Genomic DNA, 23,898 nt, shown 5'->3' with positions numbered 1-23,898 from the left:
TGGAAACAGGAGAGTTGAGATGCACATTGAATTCTGCCGTTATTTGAGCAGCTGTGGTTTTATGTTTTTTTGGATTCAATCCGGGTTAGCACCCGAACATCCCTTTCAGACAGCTTCCTCTTACAGCGTCCACAGTTAATCCTGTTGGATGTGTTTCGTGCTTCTTAGTGGTATGCTGACATTACCCTGGATACCGTGGCTCTTGATGCATCACAAAGACTTGCTGTCTTGGTCACAGATGCTCCAGCAAGACGTGCACCAACAATTTGTCCTCTTTTTAACTCTGGTATGTCACCCATAATGTTGTGTGCATTGCAATATTTTGAGCAAAACTGTGCTCTTTCCCTGCTAATTGAACCTTCACACTCTGCTCTTACTGGTGCAATGTGCAATTAATGAAGATTGGCCACCATGCTGCTCCAATTTATCCATGAAACCTCCCACACTAAAATGATCACAGGTGTTTCAGTTTCATTGTCCAAACCCTGTACCTCAGCGCCCAGGAGAAATGACTAAACACTGACGCTGAGCATCAGTGGCTGGTTATGGTCTCTGTCTCTATTGCTGCATTGTCTAGTCAGTGCCAGGATGTGCCCAGTGTCTTTTAGATGTCGTCTAATATGTTCGGCCTCCTTTCTGCATGCTAACTTGTGAAACAGAGCATACTAACTGAATACAAAACTAAATGCTAATGCCAGCAACTGGACTCATCCAGAATTGCTAATGCAGGGCTAGCATGCCGGCAGCTGAGCAAGTTCAATGCACCTCAGCAGCGCTAGTAAAAGTTAGGTTCTCTTATATTTAAGTCAAAGCAGCAATTAGAGTTTAAAATGTAACATTTTATAAATTAATTTTGTGAGAAGATTTTGCTCAGAAGCATGACCTTTCCAGAGAAAAGCCACAAAAAATATAACTGAAATGAATAAGAGTACAATAAAACATATATATAATATATACAGTACTGTGCAAAAGTTTTAGGCACCTGTAGGAATTTCAGTAAATAAAAAGCTTCAGTACAGTAACTGTTTATTAGCTCATTACAACACTAGAATTTAAATAAATACAAACAGCAATTTTACAACCCTGTTTTCCTTAAAACATCTCCTAATCTCTCCTCATCTGAGTTTAATAGAGTTATTTCTATTCTGTTACACTTAGGTGTACTGCTACAATCACAGTAGTGATGACAAGAATAAAAAAGAGGATGTGATATGATTTTCATGTGGAGGCTCCTAAAATCCCAGTTATATGAGTGGTGTAACATTAAATGCATTATATAATATACAGTAGGACTGTAATTGGGTGAAGGTGGGTGCCCTGTTTTTTCCTGCAGTGGACTAGTTTTGATTTTCACGGTTTGTCAGGCATTTCTCTACAGAATTCAGAAAGCAGCTAGCTCTGCCTGCCTCCCAGCACAGGCCTGTCACAGGCATAACAACCTGCACAGACCTCCTACATAGCACAAGCCTAATACCCAGCACAAACCTCCCACAGGCCTGTGCTAGGTAGGAGGCCTGTGCAGGTTGTTATGCCTGTGGCAGGCCTGACCCCCAGCACAGGCTGAACACCCAGCACAGGCATAATAACCTGCACACGCCTCTTACCTAGCACAGGCCTGCCAACCAGCACAGACCTCCTACCTTGCACAGGCCTATCACCCAGCACAGGTCTGCCACCCAGCACAGGCCTCTGACCTAGCAAAGGCCTGCCACAGCCTCCCGCCACAGTCCTGACACCCAACACAGGACTGCCACAGGCATAACAAACAGCACAGGCCTCCTGCCTAGCACAGGTCTAACACAGGCATGCCACCGTCCTGCCCTCCAGCACAGATCTCCAACCTAGCACAGGCCTGGCATATGCCTGACACCAAGCACAGGTCTGCCACAGGCCTAACACCCAGCAGAGGTCTGATTCCCAGCACAGGCATGCCAACCAACACAAACCTCCTACCCAGCACAGGCCTGCCACAGGTATTTTACCCAGCACAGGCCTGCCACAGAAACACCGCTGCAGGGCAATACATCTACAGGTCTAGGTTGCTAAAAATTCAGAGCCTTCAGTCCAGCCACAGATACACACAGCTAAAGATAACCAATAGGAGAATTTACATTATGTGAGGTAGGAAATAAACTGCAACCGGCTGTTACTGTGCTACTCCTACTACACATTCAGATCCAACCATTATCCCACACACACACAGCGGACACTCCAGTGGGCCTCCCCAGCCTTGGCCTATTTATTTCAGTAGCTCGTTTCTGTTTTCTGTATCTAATAATATCTGCCACACACACACACTCTAAACCAGTGAAAATCAGAATGTAACTGGACTACATGAGGTCATGACCTTTAACCTGTATTTATATACATGATTTTGTTTGTATCTCACAAACATTACAACAGCAGAGGGTTCAATACTCACGGTGATTCCAGGAATTAATAGAAAACCCAGAATGCGTCCCAATTACACACTACAGAGGATATACAGCTGAGTAGCAGCTCAATTGGTGGGACAATTGGTTTAAAAAAATATTATACTAGAAAACAATATCTCTACTCTACGCCATGTATCAATGATGTATCACAATATCGATATTTTGTCCAACCCCTAGTTATTCTTGTCTAAAATAAGACCCATCTGTGCAGCAGTAGAACAGCAGGGAATGGGTCAGATTGGACCGGGTCAGTGTCAGAACATTTCAGTGAGCTGAACCACGGTCTGGATGTTTCTACTCTACTTAGCGCAAGCTGTTCTGATCCGCAGATTTTCCATTGCCTTCAGACAATGTACTGATCCTGTGCCTCTGACCTGATTGTGACCTGCTGTGATGTGAGCTGAGTTATGCTGTAAAACAGAGCCGAGCATAGTCTTGTATTTTTTTTTATCAAATCATTTATTCATCATTTTTAGTCTTCATTATTATTATTATTATTAAAGATTATTCTCTTATCACAGGCATAAACATATCAAATCTGTCTAATAAATTATTAGAAATAACTGTGCATTATATTTTTTATATTATTTTAAGAGTTTTTTTTATGCGAGTGACATAATAACATAATAATGTAATAATTGTATTTAAGAATATTCCAAAATTGGTATACCTAAAATGTATAAATATTTTAATTAAATAAAACAAATAAAAAAAAAACATCTCAGCTAAACATACAGGATTATTAACATTAATAGGTAATTTTACTAAGAAAACACAAATACTGTTTATAATAGACTATAATTTTATCAAAATTATAAATATCAAAATTATTATAATTATTTAAATCTTAATTGTTATTAACAAATTATTATTGCAGTTATTACAGATGTGGGCCAGATTTAAAAACTACAATTATACAATTCAAAAACCTTAAATACATCCCATAACTAGCTGAACCCTGCAAAGGAGATCTTGGATTTAATCAGATTGATCTTAAAATGTATTTTATTAGTTTTTACTATCTTTATAGCTTTTCATTTATATGAATTCAATAGTTTGTAACTAATCTAATCCTCTTAAAGGGTTAGTTATATTATAATATAATTATAAGATTAATAATCTTCTCATACAGAGTTTTTCGATAATTCTTTATTTAATTTATTTTCTACATTGTAGATTAATATTAAAAATATGAAAACAGTTAAGGGACACATACGGAATTATTTAGTAAACAGTAAAAAAGTGTTAACCTCCACATTAATCCCCTGATCTAAACCTGATGAACTGAGATGGTGATTTGAGAAGAAGAAGAAGCAACTATTATTCAGCACCTCCAAGAACTCCTTCAAGAAGCTGAGAAAACTATTCCAGGTGACTCTCCATCATGAAGACACTGAGATTAAAATACAAAGAGTGTGCAGCTCTGTCCTCAAAGATAAATGTGATACTTATTTAGAAGAATCTAAAGTATAAAATACACATATTCTGGTTTGTTTACTTTTTTTGTTACAGAATAAATCAGCATGTGACATTACAACTGATATATAAAGCATATGTAAGTGAGCTCTGTCTTGATTGGCTGGCGTTTGTTTAACCCCGTGTCTGCACAGTGATTGGGAGGAGTGTAACAGGTGCTAAACAGATGGGAATATGCAAATCCCAGTTTGAGTTTCAAACTCAGCCAGATAAATATGACCAAGCTATGACCAAACACTTCAGTTAGCTCAGCGGTATATGGTGTATTTTTGCCTGTATGAGCAGCTTTTTGACCATCTAAGACCAGTTTAGACCACCTTAATCGAGTCTGGTCTGTGTCTGGGATTCTCAGCAGGGTTTTCAGTGCTAAACAGGGTCTGTTTACATGTTCTCTGAACTTGAGACACATTTTAAGTTTTATATAGAATCAAATCAACTGATGCTCTCAAACACATTAAGAGACAAGAAATTTAAGTAATTAACTCTTGGCAAATTCAGCACAGCTTTTAAACGAGAACTCTGGTGTAAAGTGGACTTTTGGTGTAGTGAATAACTGTGAAGTGCACAAGAAGCTTTTTAAAAAACACCGTTTACATCCCATAATGTTAGCTTCAGCTCCAAGCTCCGCCATCACTGTACTGATAACAACAAACATATATATGCATAGACTCTGCATAGCCTGCATCCTGGCGCCAGCTGCTTTGCTATACAGAGTCTATGAATATATATTAAGTTATTAATGCCTCGTTTTAAATGTCAGGGCTCTCCAGACTCTAGCAAGGAGGTGAGGAGCTACTTTGAACTGGGTAACGGTGGAAAAAAACAATTTATCTGGGCAAATTATGCAAATTATGCGTGTCACCTAGTCTGAAGGGTGTTTGGACAAGCTGTTAAAATATCTGGATCTCAGAAAGCTGTGGGAGACGGGAGATGTGCTGTTTAAGTACTTTTTATCATGTTTTACTACAACAAAAGTCAATTTTACACTGGAGTTCTCCTTTAATTAACTCTGGATGAGTTTCACATAGCTGTTACCTGAAAACCTAAATTCAGGTCCAGGTGACTCTACCTCATAAAGCTCAATGAAAAAATCCAGCCAAGATGAGCAAAGCTGTTAGGAAGAATCTAAAATATAAACATTTTCTGGTTTGTTTAACACTTTTTTGTTCAGTTAATAATTTCATATGTTTTTCTTCATATAGTTTGAACATTTTAAAATGATGAAAAACACTGGATTTAAGGTGTGTCCAAACTTTTGACTGGTACTGCATGCATTGAGAGCTGATCTGCAGTGTTTAGAGAAGATCCAGGAGAGCACCTGTCTGTTTCTAAAGCAGGTGAAATATATGTGTGTGAATATCAGCAGTGCTGTAAGCCTGGTAGTATATATGGTAGAGTGGTACTGTGGCTATTGGCTGCAGTAGAGTCGGTAACGGTAAACACTGCACGGTTAGCCCGGATACCGGGGCTGGGTTTACGGGTTTAGCCGGTGTTTACCGTGAGTACCGTGCGTTCTATAGGTGGGATGTGTCTGTAGGTGGTTATATGTTCTATCCCCAGGTTCTAGATACGTGCAGGAGGCGGTGCTTACCTTGGTGAGCTGCGCTATTTTCTTGCACATTTTAGTGTGCAACTGATAATCATACAGCTCGTGCTCCGCGCCGGGAAGCTCCGCGGCGGTCCCGTTGCACGCGCCCGGGGGCTGGCCCGCCTTCCCGGGGCCGGAGGAAGCCATAACCCCGCGCGGTGGATCGGTAGATCAGTGGATCTCAGCGGATCAGTGGATCGGATCGATCAGTAATCGCGGGACTGCGGCACGCTCCACCCCCCGCCCCGCCGCGGCGGCGCGAGACATTCCGTGATGCCGTAGTGAAGAAGCCCACCGGCCCGGATCGCCGCGTGCCCCCGGTGCCGCGTCAACTCAATGTCTAATTCCATCGGGGGCGCGCGAGCGGCGGATCCCCGTGCCCTGCCTGCGGGAGCGCGAGCACGCTGCGATAACAGAGGGCACGCGGCGCGCGGCCAGCACACCTGTCCGGAGCGTGACGGTGGCGGTAGAGCGCGAGCACAGCGCTGCTGCAGTGAACGCGCGAGCCAGCCTCCTAGCCCCGCCCCTGCAGCCTAGTAACACTATCCCCGCGCGCCCGGGATGCTGTTTACTACTGACCACACTGTGTGTGATATATGTACTGTATACTACACTGTGTGTATAGATACATATACTGTATACTACACTATGTATATAGATATGTACTGTACACTACACTGTGTGTATAGATATATATACTGTATACTACACTGTGTATATAGATATGTACTGTACACTACACTGTGTGTGTATAGATATATACTGTATATTGCACTGTGTATAAATATATATATATACTGTTTACTTCTACTGAATACTGGGAAAGGCCATTAAAAATGATGAGTTAATTAATTAATACTATAGATTTTAAAGATTTCAGTGGTTTTATTTGATAGAATTCAGAATAAGTCTTTAATAAGACTTTAAACATAACGCAATGTTTCTTTAAAATATAGTAGATTTAAGTTGAAAGTAGAAGTATTTTATATTTAACAAGAGAGAGGTCTGCATTTCTAGAGTATTACACTGCTTTAGACATAGGAGTTTTTATTTTGGTGTATATTTATTGATTAGAGCTACTTAAAGGATGTTTATATTGAGCTGTAAAACTCAAGAAATGAGCGCAGCTTTCACCCCCAGCTCTGCTGGGCATGCGGCTACCGTAATACACAGATTAGACTTGCACTCCAACTCACACACAGATTCAACTTTTTCTCCAGCAAATAAGTTACTTTTGCATTCCTTTTATCTATTAACATGCTTTGCATATTTTTATGTTATTTTATGCCATTATTATGATTTTTATTGTTATGATGATTTGTCACCAGCCTGATTTTTTTTTGTGATTTGGAGACACTGTGTAAAACAGGTTAACAAGTAGTTTTCACAACAAATGACACAGAAAAGTTTGTTCAGGAAGTGGAATACCACTTCCTGTCACCTCACAAACTCAAACCACAGTTTTGGTCAGATGAAAACAGCAGATCTGAAGGTTTGAAGCAGCAGGTCTGAAGTTTATCACACGTCCGATCATCACACTGTTCAACCAGATCAGGCCAGCCGACAGGTGGACGGCTCAGCATTGACCACCAGGTAAGAGATCAACTGAACTGGACTGAACTTTGGCTTGTATTTTATTATTTATTCACAGATCTGTGAATACTGAGGAGATTCTGCCTTCCCCCTCCCTGCTGTCACATGGCCAAACTTCCACACTGAAATGTGGATGTAATAATGTCAGTTTATTTTAGTTCCGAAAAGATTAACAAAATACTAATAAACCACCTTAAAAATTTTGTTTTATAAACATAAAAATATGATTTTATCAACATTTTATTATATTTGTATCATAAGATCACTTCAGATATTTAAATTTGTGTGTTAAAAATGAAGTTATTGAATTACTGAGTTAGTGAGTTATTTCTGCTTTAGTGTACAGATGGTTAAGGTGTTTAAGTGTAGACTAGAAATGCTATATCGTATCGTTCACAATCATTTTGGCAAAACTTCTAACAAGATAAAAAATATTATATATACTAATATAATATAATATATATTATAATACTCTACAATATTTAGCCTGTTTTTTATTTGTTTTGCTATTTATTGTTCTTACTTTTAATTGTATGTTTGTGGTTTATATGCACTTTTGTTGTAGTATATAGTAAAAATCTGTTATATGTTCTGTTGTATGACCACGAATATCATTATCGCAATAATACCCTTAAATATTGTTATTAGATATATAGTGACCAGGTTGTATGGATTTTATCATCTAATCATCATAATATTAATGTGTCACAGTATATTGCAATATTTGGCGACACATTAATAATATGATAAAATGATGAAAAAATGCATATAGTGATAATAGCAGTATTGGGTATCAAAAACAGTCTATTGTTATGTTTGCAGTTTATTTGCATGCTCTAAATAGTGTGCAGATTAATATTGCAGTATTGTTTAATATTGTATTTTTGTCACAACACTTTATTTATTTTGTCATATTATTGGTTAAATTGTTATTTACTAAATAGACAAACATCTACAGATTTGTGTGAAACTGTTATACTATATAAAATATTTAGTATAGCATAGAATAGTATACAGCAGTAGCAGTAGTATATAATAAGATTAATACATTTTTTTCCCAATGTTTTCATATCTACTGTACAACTATTTTTAAATAGTTCATGTAATATGCCACACTTATACGCCACAAAATTAAGAGAGCACTTCAGTTTCTGAATCATTTCCTTCCCCTCCTTCACTCCTCTATCCTATTACTCCCCTTTGACCTCCTTTTATCCCTATCCAAAGATGTTTTACCTTTAAACTTATTTTACATTGTACTTGACTATTGTAAGTCGCTTTGGACAAAAGCGTCTGCCAAATGTAATGTAATGTAATGTAATGTAATGTAATGTAATGTAATGTAAAAACCCTGTTTTTTAATCACAGTTTTCGTGCATCTTGGCATCATGTTCTCCTCCACCAGTCTTACACACTGCTTTTGGATAACTTTATGCCTTTACTGCTGGTACAAATATTTAAGCAGTTCAGTTTGGTTTGATGGTTTGTGATCATCCATCTTCCTCTTGATTATATTCCAGAGGTTTTCAATTTGGTAAAATCAAAGAAACACATTTTCAAGTGGTCTATGTGTGTGTTAAAAAAAAAAAAAAAAAAAAAAAAAAAAATATATATATATATATATATATATATATATATATACACACACACACACACACATACAGCACTTCAGTTCCAGTGTTACAATACAGTAGGTATAGATACTTACTGGCTGTTCATTATTAATTAACAGTGTATCTGCAGGCATGGAAAAATTAAATATAAGATTTTTAATATCTACCCTGCCAGCTGCTGTTCACACACACTAGGGTTGGTTGTTGCCTCACTTTGATCCACAAGAGGGCAGCAGGGCCCAGGTTATACCAGACCCAACATTACACAGTCCTGTAGGTATATAATTATATAATTCTATTGGGAATAAGTTTAAAAAAAAGCTATTATTAATGTTTGTCCCTGTGGATATTCTCATATTCTTCAAAACGGTAGTAAGATAAAGAAAGCTGGAATCATTTAAGCAGCAGAGACACCACTATACAAAATATAACAGCTAAAAACATAATAAATTACTAAAATATTTATATCTGATCCTGTGCAGGTATTACTGCATCACTGCATTTGTATATGTATTCAGTCCAGATACACAGGTGTGTGTACACTGTGTGTATAGTGTATGTATAATGTGTGTGTGTATGTATATAGTGTGTATATGATGCCTCTATATAGTGTATGTGTAGTGTCTGTTTAGTGTGTATTGTGTCTTTATAGTGTATGTATAGTGTGTGTTTGTGTGTATAGTGTATGTATAGTGTGTATATTGTGAGTGTATATCGTGTGTAAATTGTGTGTGTACAGTGTGTATTATGTTTGTATAGTGTGTGTTTGTATAGTGTATATGCTGTGTGCCTATATAGTGTGGATATAGTGTGTGTGCATTCTGTGAGTGTATAATGTGTGTATATTGCGTGTGTCTACAGCGTGTATTATGTTTGTAGAGTGTGTGTATATATAGTGTATATAGTGTGCGTGTATATAGTGTTAAATAAATATGCTTTAAATTTTTTACTATAATCAATAACTTTACTATCATTAATACTAATCAAGCTAATGAAGTATAATCAACTGCATTAATATAATCCCAATACTAATCAAGTTAATGAAGTTTAATCAAATGCATTATAAATAAAGGTGTGATACTATAACAGGCAACATGATTTGACAAAGCTTTCCCCCATAACCTAGAGGTCAGATAAAGGTTAGATGTTGACACGTTACGGGCAGAGTGGAGACAGTAGAAACAATCTCACTGAGCTCTCTAAAATACTTCTCTGTTTTAACGGTCCATCAGTTGCGAGATCTGGCCGTTAGCGCCTGGTCTTCAAGACCAGTAGGTTGTTAAGCAAACTGTATGTGTAAGACCAGCCAGAACCAGTTTTGGGGAACTGTCTAGGGTGCCTTATCGTGATCTTCATTCCCAGAGCTCTGTTTTAATAAATTGTTAGTTTGCTGAAGATCAAATATCCAGTCTCTCTATAAATTATCTCTACTTTGGGATTCCATCAAAAGAATCCAGAGGAACGCACTGGAGACGGCGCAGAGGCAAGTGCGGTTTTCCCAACAATAATGTATGTATAGTGTGTGTATAGTGTGTGTGTGTGTGTGTTGAACAGCAGGTACGTAGGCAGGGTTTATGATGGTAGCTGGTTATTGGAGCCGGCGTTTGGTTTACCTGCTGATCAGGTTACAGTATAGAGAGTAGAGACCCGGGCCGGTTCTGTCAGTCTGGGTTCAGAACCTGCAGTCTGTGGTCCTGCTGCTGAGAGTAAGAGGTTGGTTCAGTCTACCTGCTGCAGGTGTGTACAGTACTGTTTATTAATGTTAATATTACATAATTAGGTAATTAGGTTATTGTAAATACTCTGATATTTACTGTTTTTTTGCTAGTTTGTTTGCATTATGTAATTAAATCAATTATTATTATAACAGAGTTTAATTTTAACAAGTAGAGCTGAGCAATATATTGTCAATATAGATATATACAAAACCACTTTATACAAGAAAAATATCTCAAAATTGTAATATTGCATATGCATTGAGTCATTTATTCACAAAAAGAACGTATATGTATTCTATGTGTGGAATACACAGTTAGATATTAAGTATATACAGCTCTGGGATAAGAGAGACCACTTAAAAATTGTGAGTTTCTTTAATTTTACAAAATTGAAAACATTTGTATACCTTTGGAATATAATCAAGAGGAAGATGGATGATCACAAGCCATCAAACCACCAAACTGAACTGCTAGAATTTTTGCACCAGGAGTAAAGCAGCATAAAGTTATCCAAAAGCAGTGTGTAAGACTGGTGGAGGAGAACATGATGCCAAGAAATGCATGAAAACTGTGATTAAACACCAGGGTTATTCCACCAAATATTGAAAACTTAATCAATATGAGTTTGTTGTCTTAGCATTATTTGAGGTCTGAAAGCTCTGCATCTTTTTTTGTTTTTTTCTGCCATTTCTGATTTTTTGCAAATAAATGCTCTAAATGACGATATTCTTATTTGGAATCTGGGAACAATGTTGTCTGTAGTTTATAGAATAAAACCACAATGTTCATTTTAGTCATATTTTTACATATAAAATAGTTAATCCAGAGAAACTGATTCAGAAACGGATATGGTGTAAATGATTTTTCCAGAGCTGTAATAATACTATTTATTATAATACTTTTTCACCTGATGTGCTAAGCAATTCTAAATTTAGTTTAAATGATTACTATAAAATCTACATGCTATTAAAATAGCTATTCTGATAGCTTTGAGCCTGCACTTACAACAATTTTACATTTTTTGTATATATAAGCCTGAAAAAAAAAAAAAAAATAATAATAATAATAATAATAATTTGTGTATCTATTCCTGTGTGCAGCAGATGGCTTCTCCGTTTACGGAGCTGGAATACTACGTTATTCTGCTTTCTCTGCTGGTCTTCTCTCTGTTCACACTGCACGGTATGATACAGGAGCGATGCACACCTTCCACAGGTAACACCAACACGCACAAACCCGACACAGGTCAAAATAAATAAATAAAAAAGAGCACTGTTGCACTGGTATGAATGGATATATAGCTCTTGGTTGTCTGTTCTGGGGGTCCTGAATATTTAAGAACAGGGAGAAGGGAGGATCATGTCTACAGGTGATGTAGCTACAACTGATTGCCTAATTCATGTGTTTATATTACATCCATTTTAAACTTCAAATCTGCATTACAACATGTTTTATTACATTCACTCTAGTCATGTTACATCAGCAATCTCAATAGAGCACCCTTTATTATTACTTTATTATACTGCATCATGATTTGAAATGAAGACAGTACTGAAGTGCAGGGATAAACCTCCTTCTGCAGTGTTCTGAGTGATCAGATTTGTATTGGGTTTAAATTAATCTAAATGTGTTTACACTTATAATTTATGTGGTTTGGCTTCATCCAGATATAATTATAATACTCTCAAGAAGGACGGAGTGGCCAGGTCTAAACAGTAGGGAACATATTTTAGTGATAGTGTCTTTGCTATCGTAACGACGTGAAAAGTACACTTTGTGCAGCTCGAAACGTGCAAAAGGCTTTACTTATTCTCTTAATTAATCATGGGTGTAGTTCACGTGTAACGTGAAATAAACCAATCAACATGTCACTTGCTCATCATTCCCTTTAAAAGCCAGGTGAGCTCTGACTTTGGCAGATTGCTATTTTAACAGTGCAGCTACCTGAACGCGTCCAATGTTTCTCAGCAGAGGGTTAAGAGCCTTAAGGGTGGGAATCACAGGGTATATGGTGATACGATATTACATTGTTCACGATAACGATAAAATTACAACACTGTTATTTTGCAATACTCAATATATTACAAGACAATTCTGTACGATATTTCATGTTATCTGCCTTACTGAAGAGGATAAAGTATTAAACTAAATAAGCCAAATATCAGGAATTATGGATTTACTGGTGTCAGTTTTACAGAATTTAACAACCAACATACTTCACCACTGGTTTACCATATTAACTTGATTATAGCGCCACCATTTGGAGCAATAAAGCAGTAACTTTAGTAAGTCTAACTTCATGTTTCAATAAATATCCATATTTCACACTATGTATCATACATCCACAGAACATGGTGTATTAAATCAGTGTTTCTCATCCTAGAGCCGTTTAGCGTAACAAAAATCACGTGTGGAAAGTGGTTAAACGTGAATCTCCAGAGACGACAAAGAGCATAATCTAAAAATTATAATTACGCAACACAAAAGGGTTTAAAAGGCCGACGTCACGCAGATATGGAAAAGTAAACTAGCTGTGAATTGACTGGTCCTACTAAGCAAACAAACCAGTCAAACCAGTTCCATAGACACGTGCTTACACATCCATCATTCTTTCTCTCGTTTCTTTCTTCTTTTTTTCAGTGTACAGTAAAGCAGAAGAACTGCAGGAACATCTCATAGTGTGAGTCTCAGACTCGTTCACTACATCGTTCAGTCTGGACTAATCTACGGTTAAACGGCTGAACCAGGATCAGTACCAGCAGTCTGTGGTGTATGGAAGAACTGGGAGTACTGGGAGTGCTGGGGGCGATTTGGGACCTTCTGGACAGTATTGTGGAGAGGCTCGCTCCAGCCTCTGATCTTTATGGAACTGTATGACCTCAGGTGCTCCACAGAGCCGGATTACACATCTGTGTACGTGTGTGTGTGTGTGTAAGGTCAGTGTGTGTGCATTGAGTGATGACGTGGTTTATGGAGAGTTGTTAGAAGACAAGGACTTTGGCTGGTCTGAGGAGAAGTTGTGGAACAAAGTGTGGTTTATTCTGCGTGACAAGATCAGACATGACGGGAGATTTCTGACGCTGCAGGTAAAATATCTCTTTATCTATTAAACACAAACAGCGATGGGAAAACTAGCAAAGATATTAGAAAACAATTTGAAAGACATTTTTACAAGGTACACAAACAAATTACAGTATTTATTGTAATTAGGGTATGTAAAGTAGTCCATATACAGCTTGTATCCTTTCATTTGAGGATGCCCCACATATGCTCAATAGGGTTTAGGCTAGTTTCTTTAGCAAAGCAGCGGTCGTTCTGGAGGTGTGTTTGGGGTTCTAACCATGTTGGAATACTGCCCTGCGGGTAGGGTTACCAATATAATAAAATATTTATAAAAATGTGAGGTGTGTACTCATTGTTGTAAGATACTGTATGCTATGTGAGATTCTCCTGCTGAGGAGAAGAATGGCATTTTTCACAGGCATTCGCCTCAGGTCCCAGACTGACAGTACTTACTGTTATAATAGTAGCATTACAGAAATCCAGACACTGCATTTGCTATTTTGGTTGCCAATTTTAACAATTTTGGTTAGGACAATGTTTTCCTAGAGTTTACATTCTTATAAACATTCAATCTGTCAAGTTTTCTTAAACTTTCTGGTAACATCGCTGCATTTTAAAATGAATTTTAGGGTGTACTTGAATTAGGCAATCTGTGCCATCTGTGCAGTTATCCCCCAAAGCATGGATTGTTTAACTAGTGTGATTGCTCCAAACTGTGCCCAGGCACGGTACACTGAATGTGTATGTAACTGTGACTGAGATAAACGTGATAAAAATCTGTTTTAATCAAGAAGACTGTGTGTACAAGCTTCCAAGAGAAGGTGCTTTTCATGGCGGGGGTGCTGAATTTAGCACAACACCGGCTAGCCCAACAAACGATTAATACTTGTTTAGACTTACGAGTCAGGCAATTGTAGTAGTGCGGCCAGCATAGCCTATTCCTTTTCCAGAATATAATAATCAGCATCAGCAAGTATCTCTTTAAAATGATGACCTTATCGACCCATGCCGTCGATTCTAAAAAAGCAACTATTATTTGATATCAATATAATTCCAATATCACAGTGTATCCCTAATCGTGATAAATGTTTTCACAGTCAAAATGCACAAGTAGCAGCAGATCCTTAAAAACTGCTATTCAAATACTTGTACAGTACTTGAGTATAGTGACTTTTATTCAAAATATGCTGCAATGTACGGAACATTGAATAGAGTCATAGGACAGGTACATATACTAGTAATTCTATTTCCTTGTAGTGAAATTTAGCATGTCGGTGAAGTCAGTGTTAAGTTTTCAGTATTTAATATCTGTTCTGATTTGCTGCTTTCATGTGATATATGGATACTTTAAATTATGCCATGTTTTTGTCACTTTGCTATTAGATATGTAATTACGCTGTGTGTATGTATGTGTGTGTGTTTGTGTGTGTGCATGTAGAGTGTTATGGATACTCCATTCTCAGGTCTGGAGCTGGTGTTTATTTTCATAGCCTTCACTGTGTTCTGTGTATTCAGCATTGCTGCGATCTACACACACAACCAACCAGACACCCAGGGTACGTGTTACACACACACACACACACGCTATAATTTATATACTAGTCATACTAGATATACCGCTGTAAATGTAATGCAGATGCTATAGCTTTAACACCATTTGACGATTTAACATAAATACACAACTCTGTACAAGACTTAATTTTAAACTAGAAAGGGAAAATTGTCCATAAATTGGCTTGGAAAAGCATGCTTAAAACATTGAAAATTTAGATGGTTGCTGAGCTGTTTCTGTCTAAAAACTGTGAAGAGTTGTTTCTATGCTGCTAACTTTGGGCTAAATGCAAAAGTCAAAAATCTTTTAGCTAAAGTTTGGGTAATAGAGTAGTGTCCAAAAACATTTGGATACATGGTTGCTATGGAATCCCAGGTTGTTGCTAAGTGGGTGCTGTGCTGTTGCCATGGTTTATCAAGTGGTTGTTAAGGTGTTATCTGCTGCCTTTCTCCCCCTCTGTCTGCTTTTGAATAGATTCCTATGGGGAAATGTCCAAGCCTAAAAGTGACTGTTGTAGGGTTCCATGATATATTGTTTATGCATCATTATTGCGATGTGTGCATGTGCAATATTCTCATTGCAGGACGTGTGATGTCACTTAAGGCAATTCAATTAAACACGTCATGTTGCAATGTTTTGATTCTTGAGACAAGACGTAGATACACAGCGCTGTCTCTGTGTCTGTGTCAGGCACAGAGTGACAGGCTGCTGTTGCCTGCGTTAGGAGGGGGAAGGCCTTCATCCACATGGTTAGGCACGTGCTTGTAAACACACGTGTTGAAAGCTGTGCACCTCAGTACAGCACAGTTTTGCGCAGATATTTCCAGTTACAGCTGAATCAACACTTTTAATTCCAGAAAAAACAAACACTCTTATTTACCTTTTAAAAGCTGTTTAAATGCCTGATTAAAAGGCTGATTACTGTTTTCCTGTTTTCCTTGGGTTTTCCAAGCCAACTTAACAAGGAATCCAGGAGGTTAACAGAAAGATGAGAGAATAAATAAAGGTAGATTAAACTAGCTAACATTGCATTAGTTCGGTTTAAAAGCTGTAAGTAAAGTAATCTTTCAGCTGGAAAACAGACCATTAGTGAAGTATTATAAAGCATTATAAGTGATGCTGAATGCCGTGTTTCATTTAATTTATCAGAGCAGCACATAAAACAAAATACACTTTAGCCTTGTGTTAATCTGCTCCTCTGTTCTATTGTAGATGAAAAGATGGAGTCAGAGCAGGACTCGGCTCACTGTAGGAATGGATTAAAGAGGAAACAGAAGAATGCAAGCATGACTGTAAAGCCAGAGCTTCCATGAACATCTAGTGAACTGAATAATGGAAGAGATATCAACAGGCGGAGACCATTTCTTCAGAAAAGTTACGGACCAAGCTAAAGTTATGGACCGGGCTGAAGTTACTGACAAAACCATAATTATGGACCAGGCTTGACGGCTCCAACAGGATGTAGGAGACGTTGTGATCTCTGGAAGACGTGCAGAAGAACTGCAGGATGCGGGATTCTGTGTTTTCATTGCTATATAATAGCATCTATTACCCATGAGTCAAACACTATTCCAAAAAACACTATTTCATCAACCCAAATATTTAAAATATACTGCAATAAACATGTCACGAGACACAATATTAGTAATTCTATGTCCTTGCAGTGACATTTAGCAAGTCAGTGTAGAGTTTTTAGTATTTAATATCTGTTTTGATTGGCTGTTCAGCTGTAGTGAAATTTACGAAATTAAAAAATACAAAATTATAATAAATATAGTCCAGACGCCATTATCTATTATTCTATTATTTAAAACACTGTGCAAAATACATGGAGAAAAAAAAAAAACGAAACAATTATTACTTATTTTTGATGCTGGATTTCATTGTTAGCACAATAACTACAGCAGGGTATTAAAATAGTGAAATACAGCAGATTATTCAGACTGAACATTTTCTTTTATACATGAAACTGCATCATTATAACGTCAAGAATGCTTGTTCAAGGTTTTATGGACTGTAGATTTATGAACACAGATGTTAGCCTGTACCAACAATGCCATTAAATCTTGGGGTTGTTTCTTTTTCTCATTGATGAGTCTTTGTTGTGCTTTTTGGGTCATTTTGACTCAAACAGCAACAAATTGAACGCCTTTTTTGTACAAACATACAGCTACGTCCCACAGAGGAGAATCACCCAAACTACCCATCACTTTTTTTGTTTCTCTCTGTCTTTCCAACTGATGCCTGAAAAGCGTCTAGATCAATAAAATAGGTCTGTTTAAAGACCTCCTCAGGACATTTATTATTGATCTGTAGCTACTGTAGCCTACAGAGTAATAAATATATTTTATATGATTATATTTTTTATTAATTATTGTGAATAATTTAAGTACTTATGTAATATTTCAAGTGTAAATAATGTGTTCTTGCTGTTTTTTTTTGTCATATTTTGAACAAACACTGGAATGTTTGCTTTATATATGACAATGCTATTAATAAATGAAATAATGGTCCTGGCTTTGTTGTGATTTTTTTAATAATGCCCTTTATGTTTTTAAGTCCTTCTGCTCCTCCTGCTCTATTACATATTATAGACTCCAACAAAGGCCCTGCTGATCCCGGATGTGTTGGATCAGGTGTGTTAAAGCAGAGTAAATATTAACTTATGAAACTGCCTGTGGGCGTGACCCGAGAGCAGGACTGAAGCCAAGCTGTGTGATTTATTTTTTGTTTTGTTTTATGTCTGTGTGTACAGTGTTAAGTGATTTAAACAGGGTTCATACACTTTTTAACCAATACATTTACCTTACTTTTTTCATGTCGTTTCCATGCCTTTGCTGCAAATTCTCATGACCATGTGATCACTTCTAGTGGCTTAGCTAACTTGCATGTGTAAATTGTAAAATAAAAGCAGAACTGTATTTCATGTTTTGGCTTTTTTTAAGACCTTTGGGAGATGGATTTAACACAAATTAAGGCTTTGTTTTGAGCTAAACAAAATTGAATTTTTTAAGACATTTTTTAAAAAGATATATACCAACCCTGCATCAGCGTCTCAATAATATAAAAATAATATAAAGATAAAATCCTACCTCATGCACTGGGTGGATGAACGCAGGGTATTGGCTGGAGATTTTTGTGGTCTATTCTTTCAGACACAGAGTCTACTCATCTGCTGGTGTTCACTTCTAAAAACCTACATAAACCCAGAACAGACACATTAACACCACAGACCTGATATCTGATATGATTATCAATACAGCAAAGGAATAATTCATCATGGGTCAGGACACCTACAGTGCCCGCCATAATTATTGGCACCCCTGGTTAAGATGTGTTCTTTAGCTTCTCATAAATTGAGTTTTGTTCAAAATAATATAGGACCACGATGGAAAAAAAGAGTAAAATACAACCTTTAACTCAAGTGAATTTATTCAGTAGGAAAAAAATCCCACATTAAGAAATAATTATTTAACATCAAATCATGTGTGCCACAATTATTAGCACCCCTGATGTTAATACTTTGTACAACCCCCTTTTGCCAACAAAACAGCACCTAATCTTCTCCTGTAATGTTTCACAAGATGGGAGAATACAGAAAGAGGGATCTTTGACCATTCCTCTTTGCACATTCCCTCTAAATCATCCAACGACCTGGGTCCTCTCCTCTGCACTCTCCTCTTCAGCTCACCCCACAGGTTTTCAATGGGGTTGAGGTCTGGGGACTGTGGTAGATTGGCCTTAAGATAACAAGCTTAGCTTAAAATAATCATGCTAGCCAAAGCCTTAACCTATAATTAAAGCACATATTACACAAATATATCCATGTAAGCTATCATCTATATTCCAGTAATCATTAATCACTGAATTAAGAGTTAGTCAATAATCCGCACGTAGACACATTATATACTTGCTTAAATGAATCTCTCAATTCAGCAGCACTGACCCAAGAGACCCTGGACCGGGTCACCTGCAGAAAGCATACTTCCTCTTTTTAATGGTAGACGTCTTGAGGTTACAAAGGTTAGCAGACTACAGGGTTCCTCTTTTTCTCCTATGGTCAAGCAGGGGACAGCTAGATTGAAACCACAATGAATAAAGTACATTTTGTAACCTTACATTAAAAGATTGCTCTGCAAAAGTTATACATACAGCTTCAAGCTTTGTTTAAGATATACTAACTAACTAATTTTACGGTAGATGTAGCAAAACCATTATTAACAGAGAGTACGAACTTGGCTACTGGAAATGTAAAAAGCATGATCAAGAGAGAATGTGAATTTTAATTAACCCAAGGCCTGTCACAAAGGGGAAGTGAATCTTCCCCGGTTACCGAGCAGGGGAAAATTGATAATCAATAATAGAACCGTGTTTAACCAAAGGCCCGCTACTGAGGGGAAGTGAAACTTCCCGAGCAGTGTTTTTAGCAACCCATGATTCCCCAGAAGGCTTACTGGACAAAGGTCAATGAATACATTTCACGGGTTCCGAGAAGGTCTAATTAAACTAAAGAGTAATGCATAACGATACCATATTTGGAAGAATAAGCATAGAACGAGAAGTATCACTCATTCCTGCCTAGTAACCACCTAGCAACGTAGATACGTCAGAGAAGGGTATATAATTGGAGTCAGAGAAGCACGAGGTTCAGAAGAACTTGGGGGCGACGTACTAGCTTAGGCTAGGATGCTTTGCCTGTATTTGTTCTTCCCAGATATCTGAAATAAATCATACTTGTTCACTCTCAATCTCCGTGTCGACTGAATTTCCTTGGATCAACGAACATGCAACACAAAAGCTAAGATTATTTTTCTACAGGACTGAGATGGCCATGGGAGGAGCTTGATTCTGTGTGCGGTGAACCATTTCTGTGTAGATTTGGCCACATGTTTAGGGTCATTATCTTGCTGAAAGACCCAGTGACGACCCATCTTCAGCTTTCGGGCAGAAGCCACCAGATTTTGTTTTAAAATGTCCTGGTATTTTAGAGCATTCATGATGCCATGCACCCTAACAAGGTTCCCAGGGCCTTTAGAAGAGAAACAGGCCCACAGCATCACTGATCCGTATTTCACAGTGGGCATGAGGTGCTTTTCTGCATACTCAGCTGTTGTGTTACGCCAGACCCACTTAGAGCATTTGTTGCCAAAAAGCTCTAACTTTGTTTCATCTGACCAAAGCACACGGTCCCAGTTGAAGTCCCAGTACCGCTTAGCAAACTCCAAACGTTTGCGTTTATGATTGTGAGTGAGAAATGGTTTCTTCCGTGCATGCCTCCCAAACAGCTTGTTGGCATGTAGATAGCGCCTGATGGTTGTTTTGGAGACTTTGTGACCCCAAGAAGCTACCATTTGTTGCAATTCTGTAACAGTGAGCTTTGGAGAACTTTTTATTTCTCTTATCATCCTCCTCACTGTGCGTGGTGGCAAAATAAACTTGCGTCCTCGTCCAGGCTTGTTTACCGCTGTTCCAGTTGTTTTAAACTTCTTAATAATTCCTCTGACAGTAGATATGGACAGGTGTAGGCGAGTAGCGATTTTCTTGTAGCCATTGCCTGACTTGTGAAGGTCAACACACATCTGCCTCACTTGAATGGTATGTTCCTTTGTCTTTCCCATGTTGAAGATAAATGGCCTCTGTGTCACGTCATATTTATACCCCAGGGAAACAGGAAGTTGTGAATTACTAATTAAATGTTCCTACATACTCTGATCAACTTCGTAAACTACTGTAGAAGTGACAGAAATACTTTTATTAAATTTATTTCCTAAGAATTGTTAGGGGTGCCAATAATTGTGGAACAGGTGATTTTATGAAGAATAATTATTTCTTAGTCAGGGATTTTATTTCCCCCTTAAAATTTACTTGAGTTAAAGGTTGGACTTTACTTTTTTTCCCATCGTGGTCCTATATTATTTTGAACAAAACTCAATTTATGAGAAGCTAAAGAACACATCTTAACCAGGGGTGCCAATAATTATGGAGGGCACTGTAGTCTTAAAGGGTAACTTTACCCCCTGATTTTAGCTGACTCCATCCTCTGCTCAAATATGCTAAAACAAATGCTAAAGAAAACAGGAGTAGTTTGGGAGCAGCACTGGGTGATGTATGGGTTTAGGGGCAGGGCAGCTGATTGGGCTGAGCAGCGTCTCTGCTAGGGGTGAGACCCAGATGGATGGACATCACAGGGGGCAGTATTCTTGATTGACTGATTTGGTCCCATACCAAAAGTACACAGAAACATCGTCCATGACTATAGCACAGTTGATCCTGTGAGGGCATTACAGAGGCGGAAATGACCGCAATGAAGGCATTTTTAAGGTAAGGAAATGTTTATAAAAATGTTAAGCATGTCTGGTATGTTTCGAAAGGACCACACTTCCGCTATTAATGAAAAAAAATGTTTTAGGGTTTAGTGCCTCTTTAACTTCCTCCACAGCATTCTGAGTGGAAATTTAGAAAACATAGTCGTTGATAGGGCTAAGCGAGAGGTTCAAGATCACGATATTTGAAGATGATGCATGCAATATTAACGTGGTGCATGTGATCATAGTCAAAATGCATAATTCATGGCAGATCCTTAAAAAACGCTATTCAAACACTGTCCCTTAGTGAAAACAGTGATTTTTATTTATATTACACTACACTTCATTCAATTTAACAGCAGTAATTACTCTCTCTGTAGTACAATGTACAGCTAGGTCAGCGTTCGTTAATCACTGATGATATCACATACTGCATCTCAATTTGGTACTTAGGTGAGCTCTCAAGTGTATCATAAATACTGCAGAGAAGATCATGGGCACACAGCTATCCAGACTGGAGGACATCTACAGTACCCTCCTGCCTTCTGGGAGGCAGTAAAGTTTTTGTTCCAGCAGTCTAAAGTCCTGCCACTACGATCAGGAGATCGCTGGTTTGAATCCCGGTCATGCAGCTTGCCATCAGCTACCAGAGCGCTGAGAGAGCACAATTGGCCTTGCTCTCTCTGGGTGGGTTCAGTAGATGGCGCTCTTTCCCCTCATCACTCCTAGGGTGATGTGGATCAGCATGAGGCGTCTGTGAGCTGATGTATCAGGACAGAGTCGCTGCTCTTTCCTCCGAGCGTTAGCACTGTGATGCTACTCTGCAATGCTGCATCAGCAGCAGTTTGAGGCGGAGTCTGACTTCACATGTATTGGAGGAGGCATATGCCATTCTTCACCCTCCTGGTGACTGAATTATGTCAGACACCTCAGCTGACTAGCAGTGAAATGTAAAAATGGGTGACAATAATGAATAAAAAAAATAACAATTCACACACCAAGTTTAAATCTGTTCTTTGAATTCTCTGATCCAAACTCTTCTTTATTCACTGTATTCACCTTATTTACACGGTATTACACTGTGTATATACTGCCCTGTGTATATATATTTATAACAAAAGAAAATTGTCCATTATGACTGTCAATTCTTGGAAGTGCACTCTGGACAAACAAAGAATTACAAAAAAAAGAAAATGAGGGTTAAACTCAATGTATTCCAGAGTAAAAATGAAGATTGACTGATTGAATATGGTATCAATATACAGAGACAGGTCTTATAGGCTCTTATGGGTTAAAACTGTATAACTACAATACAGATACAAAGATATGTGTATGAGTGTGTGTGTTTGTGTGTTACATGTTGGGGGCGTGGTTTGGGTGCTAGCTTCCTGGTAGTAACTATATAAGCGTTGTAAAATCTGGGGGTGGAGTGGTTGGGGGGTACTGCTCTGTGTGTGTGTGTGTGTGTGTTGTAAACTGTAGGGGGGGATTAGAGGAAGTAGGAAGGTTATGGGAGGATACTGCTTCCTCTTATCTGCTGTAGGAACAATCAATACAGTTCAATACTGATAATACTTCCTCTCACACCTAATCAATCACACACAGCCTGGATATGTGGGAATCCATCTGCACCACCATCACCACGAGCATGAACACAAACAGCAGAGTGTGTGAGTGTGTGTGTGTGCAGTAACTCTTAAAAGTATGCTTGTTCACTGCCCAGAAATACAGACTTGTGGACCTGATAGCTGCTTAGTTTCCATATTCAAGTAATAAATATATTTTAAAGCTCTTCACAGTCAAATCTATGTGATTTAATTCAGCTTCTGAGTTGTTTTCAGGAATTCCCAATAAACCGAATTTTGTTTGTCTTTCCCAGACTTGAATTGGAAAGAATCATATACAGCTCTGGAAAAAAAATAAAGAATAAAGAGATCACTTCAGTTTCTGAATTAGTTTCTCTAGTTTTTCATTGTTGTTTTATTCTATAAACTACAGACAACATTTTTCCCAAAATCCAAATTTTTATTTGGAGAAAATGAGAAATGGCTGAAATAACAAAAATGATGCAGAGCTTTCAGACCTCAAATAATGCAAAGAAAACAAGTTCATATTCATAAAGTTTTACGAGATCAGAAATCAGTATAAGGTGGAATAACCTTGGTTTTAATGCATTTTAGCATGTATCCCTCACCAGTTTTACACACTGCTTTTGGATAACTTTATGCCTTTACTCCTGGTGCAAAAATTCAAGCAGTTCAGTTTGGTTTGATGGCTTATGATCATCCATCTTCCTTTAGATTATATTTCAAAGGTTTTCAATTTGGTAAAATCAAAGAAACTCATCATTTTTAAGGGGTCTCTTATTTTTTCCAGAGCTGTACATTTTGGGCTAGTTTAAATTTCTAAAAGAGCAGGTTTTATGCGGAGTTTGGGCTGGATATTTTATTGGACCTGGCAACCCTGATTATTTGCTATATTGCTGTACCAAAATGTTTTGGGTAAAACAAATGGATCAGATTCTGACAAAACCTGGAGATGTGCATCAACAGGTT

At 37.8% G+C, this 23,898-nt stretch overlaps 1 protein-coding gene across 6 annotated transcripts in view; it reads right to left on the bottom strand.

Annotated features, from left to right (window-relative positions):
- Positions 1-23,898, bottom strand: part of fam184b (family with sequence similarity 184 member B) — a 276,012-nt gene that overhangs the window by 240,745 nt on the left and 11,369 nt on the right. For 2 of the 6 annotated variants that reach the window (XR_007429454.1, XM_007231270.4), the window contains exon 1: positions 5,503-5,989. The exons of 1 other annotated variant lie outside the window; for it this stretch is intronic. Coding sequence is in view for 2 of the 5 variants with exons in the window: in XM_007231270.4 (XP_007231332.3) it covers positions 5,503-5,646 (144 nt within the window). In the remaining 3 variants the exon portion in view is untranslated. Of the gene's footprint in view, positions 1-5,502; positions 5,991-10,318; positions 10,390-18,130; positions 18,235-23,898 lie in introns of those variants that run through there. 3 more of the 6 variants (XM_049472161.1, XM_049472163.1, XM_049472160.1) reach the window with 3 other exon arrangements.

This window comes from Astyanax mexicanus, chromosome 25 (assembly GCF_023375975.1).
Source record: "Astyanax mexicanus isolate ESR-SI-001 chromosome 25, AstMex3_surface, whole genome shotgun sequence".
NCBI lineage: Eukaryota > Metazoa > Chordata > Actinopteri > Characiformes > Acestrorhamphidae > Astyanax > Astyanax mexicanus.
This window is presented reverse-complemented; position numbering and strand designations above follow the sequence as displayed.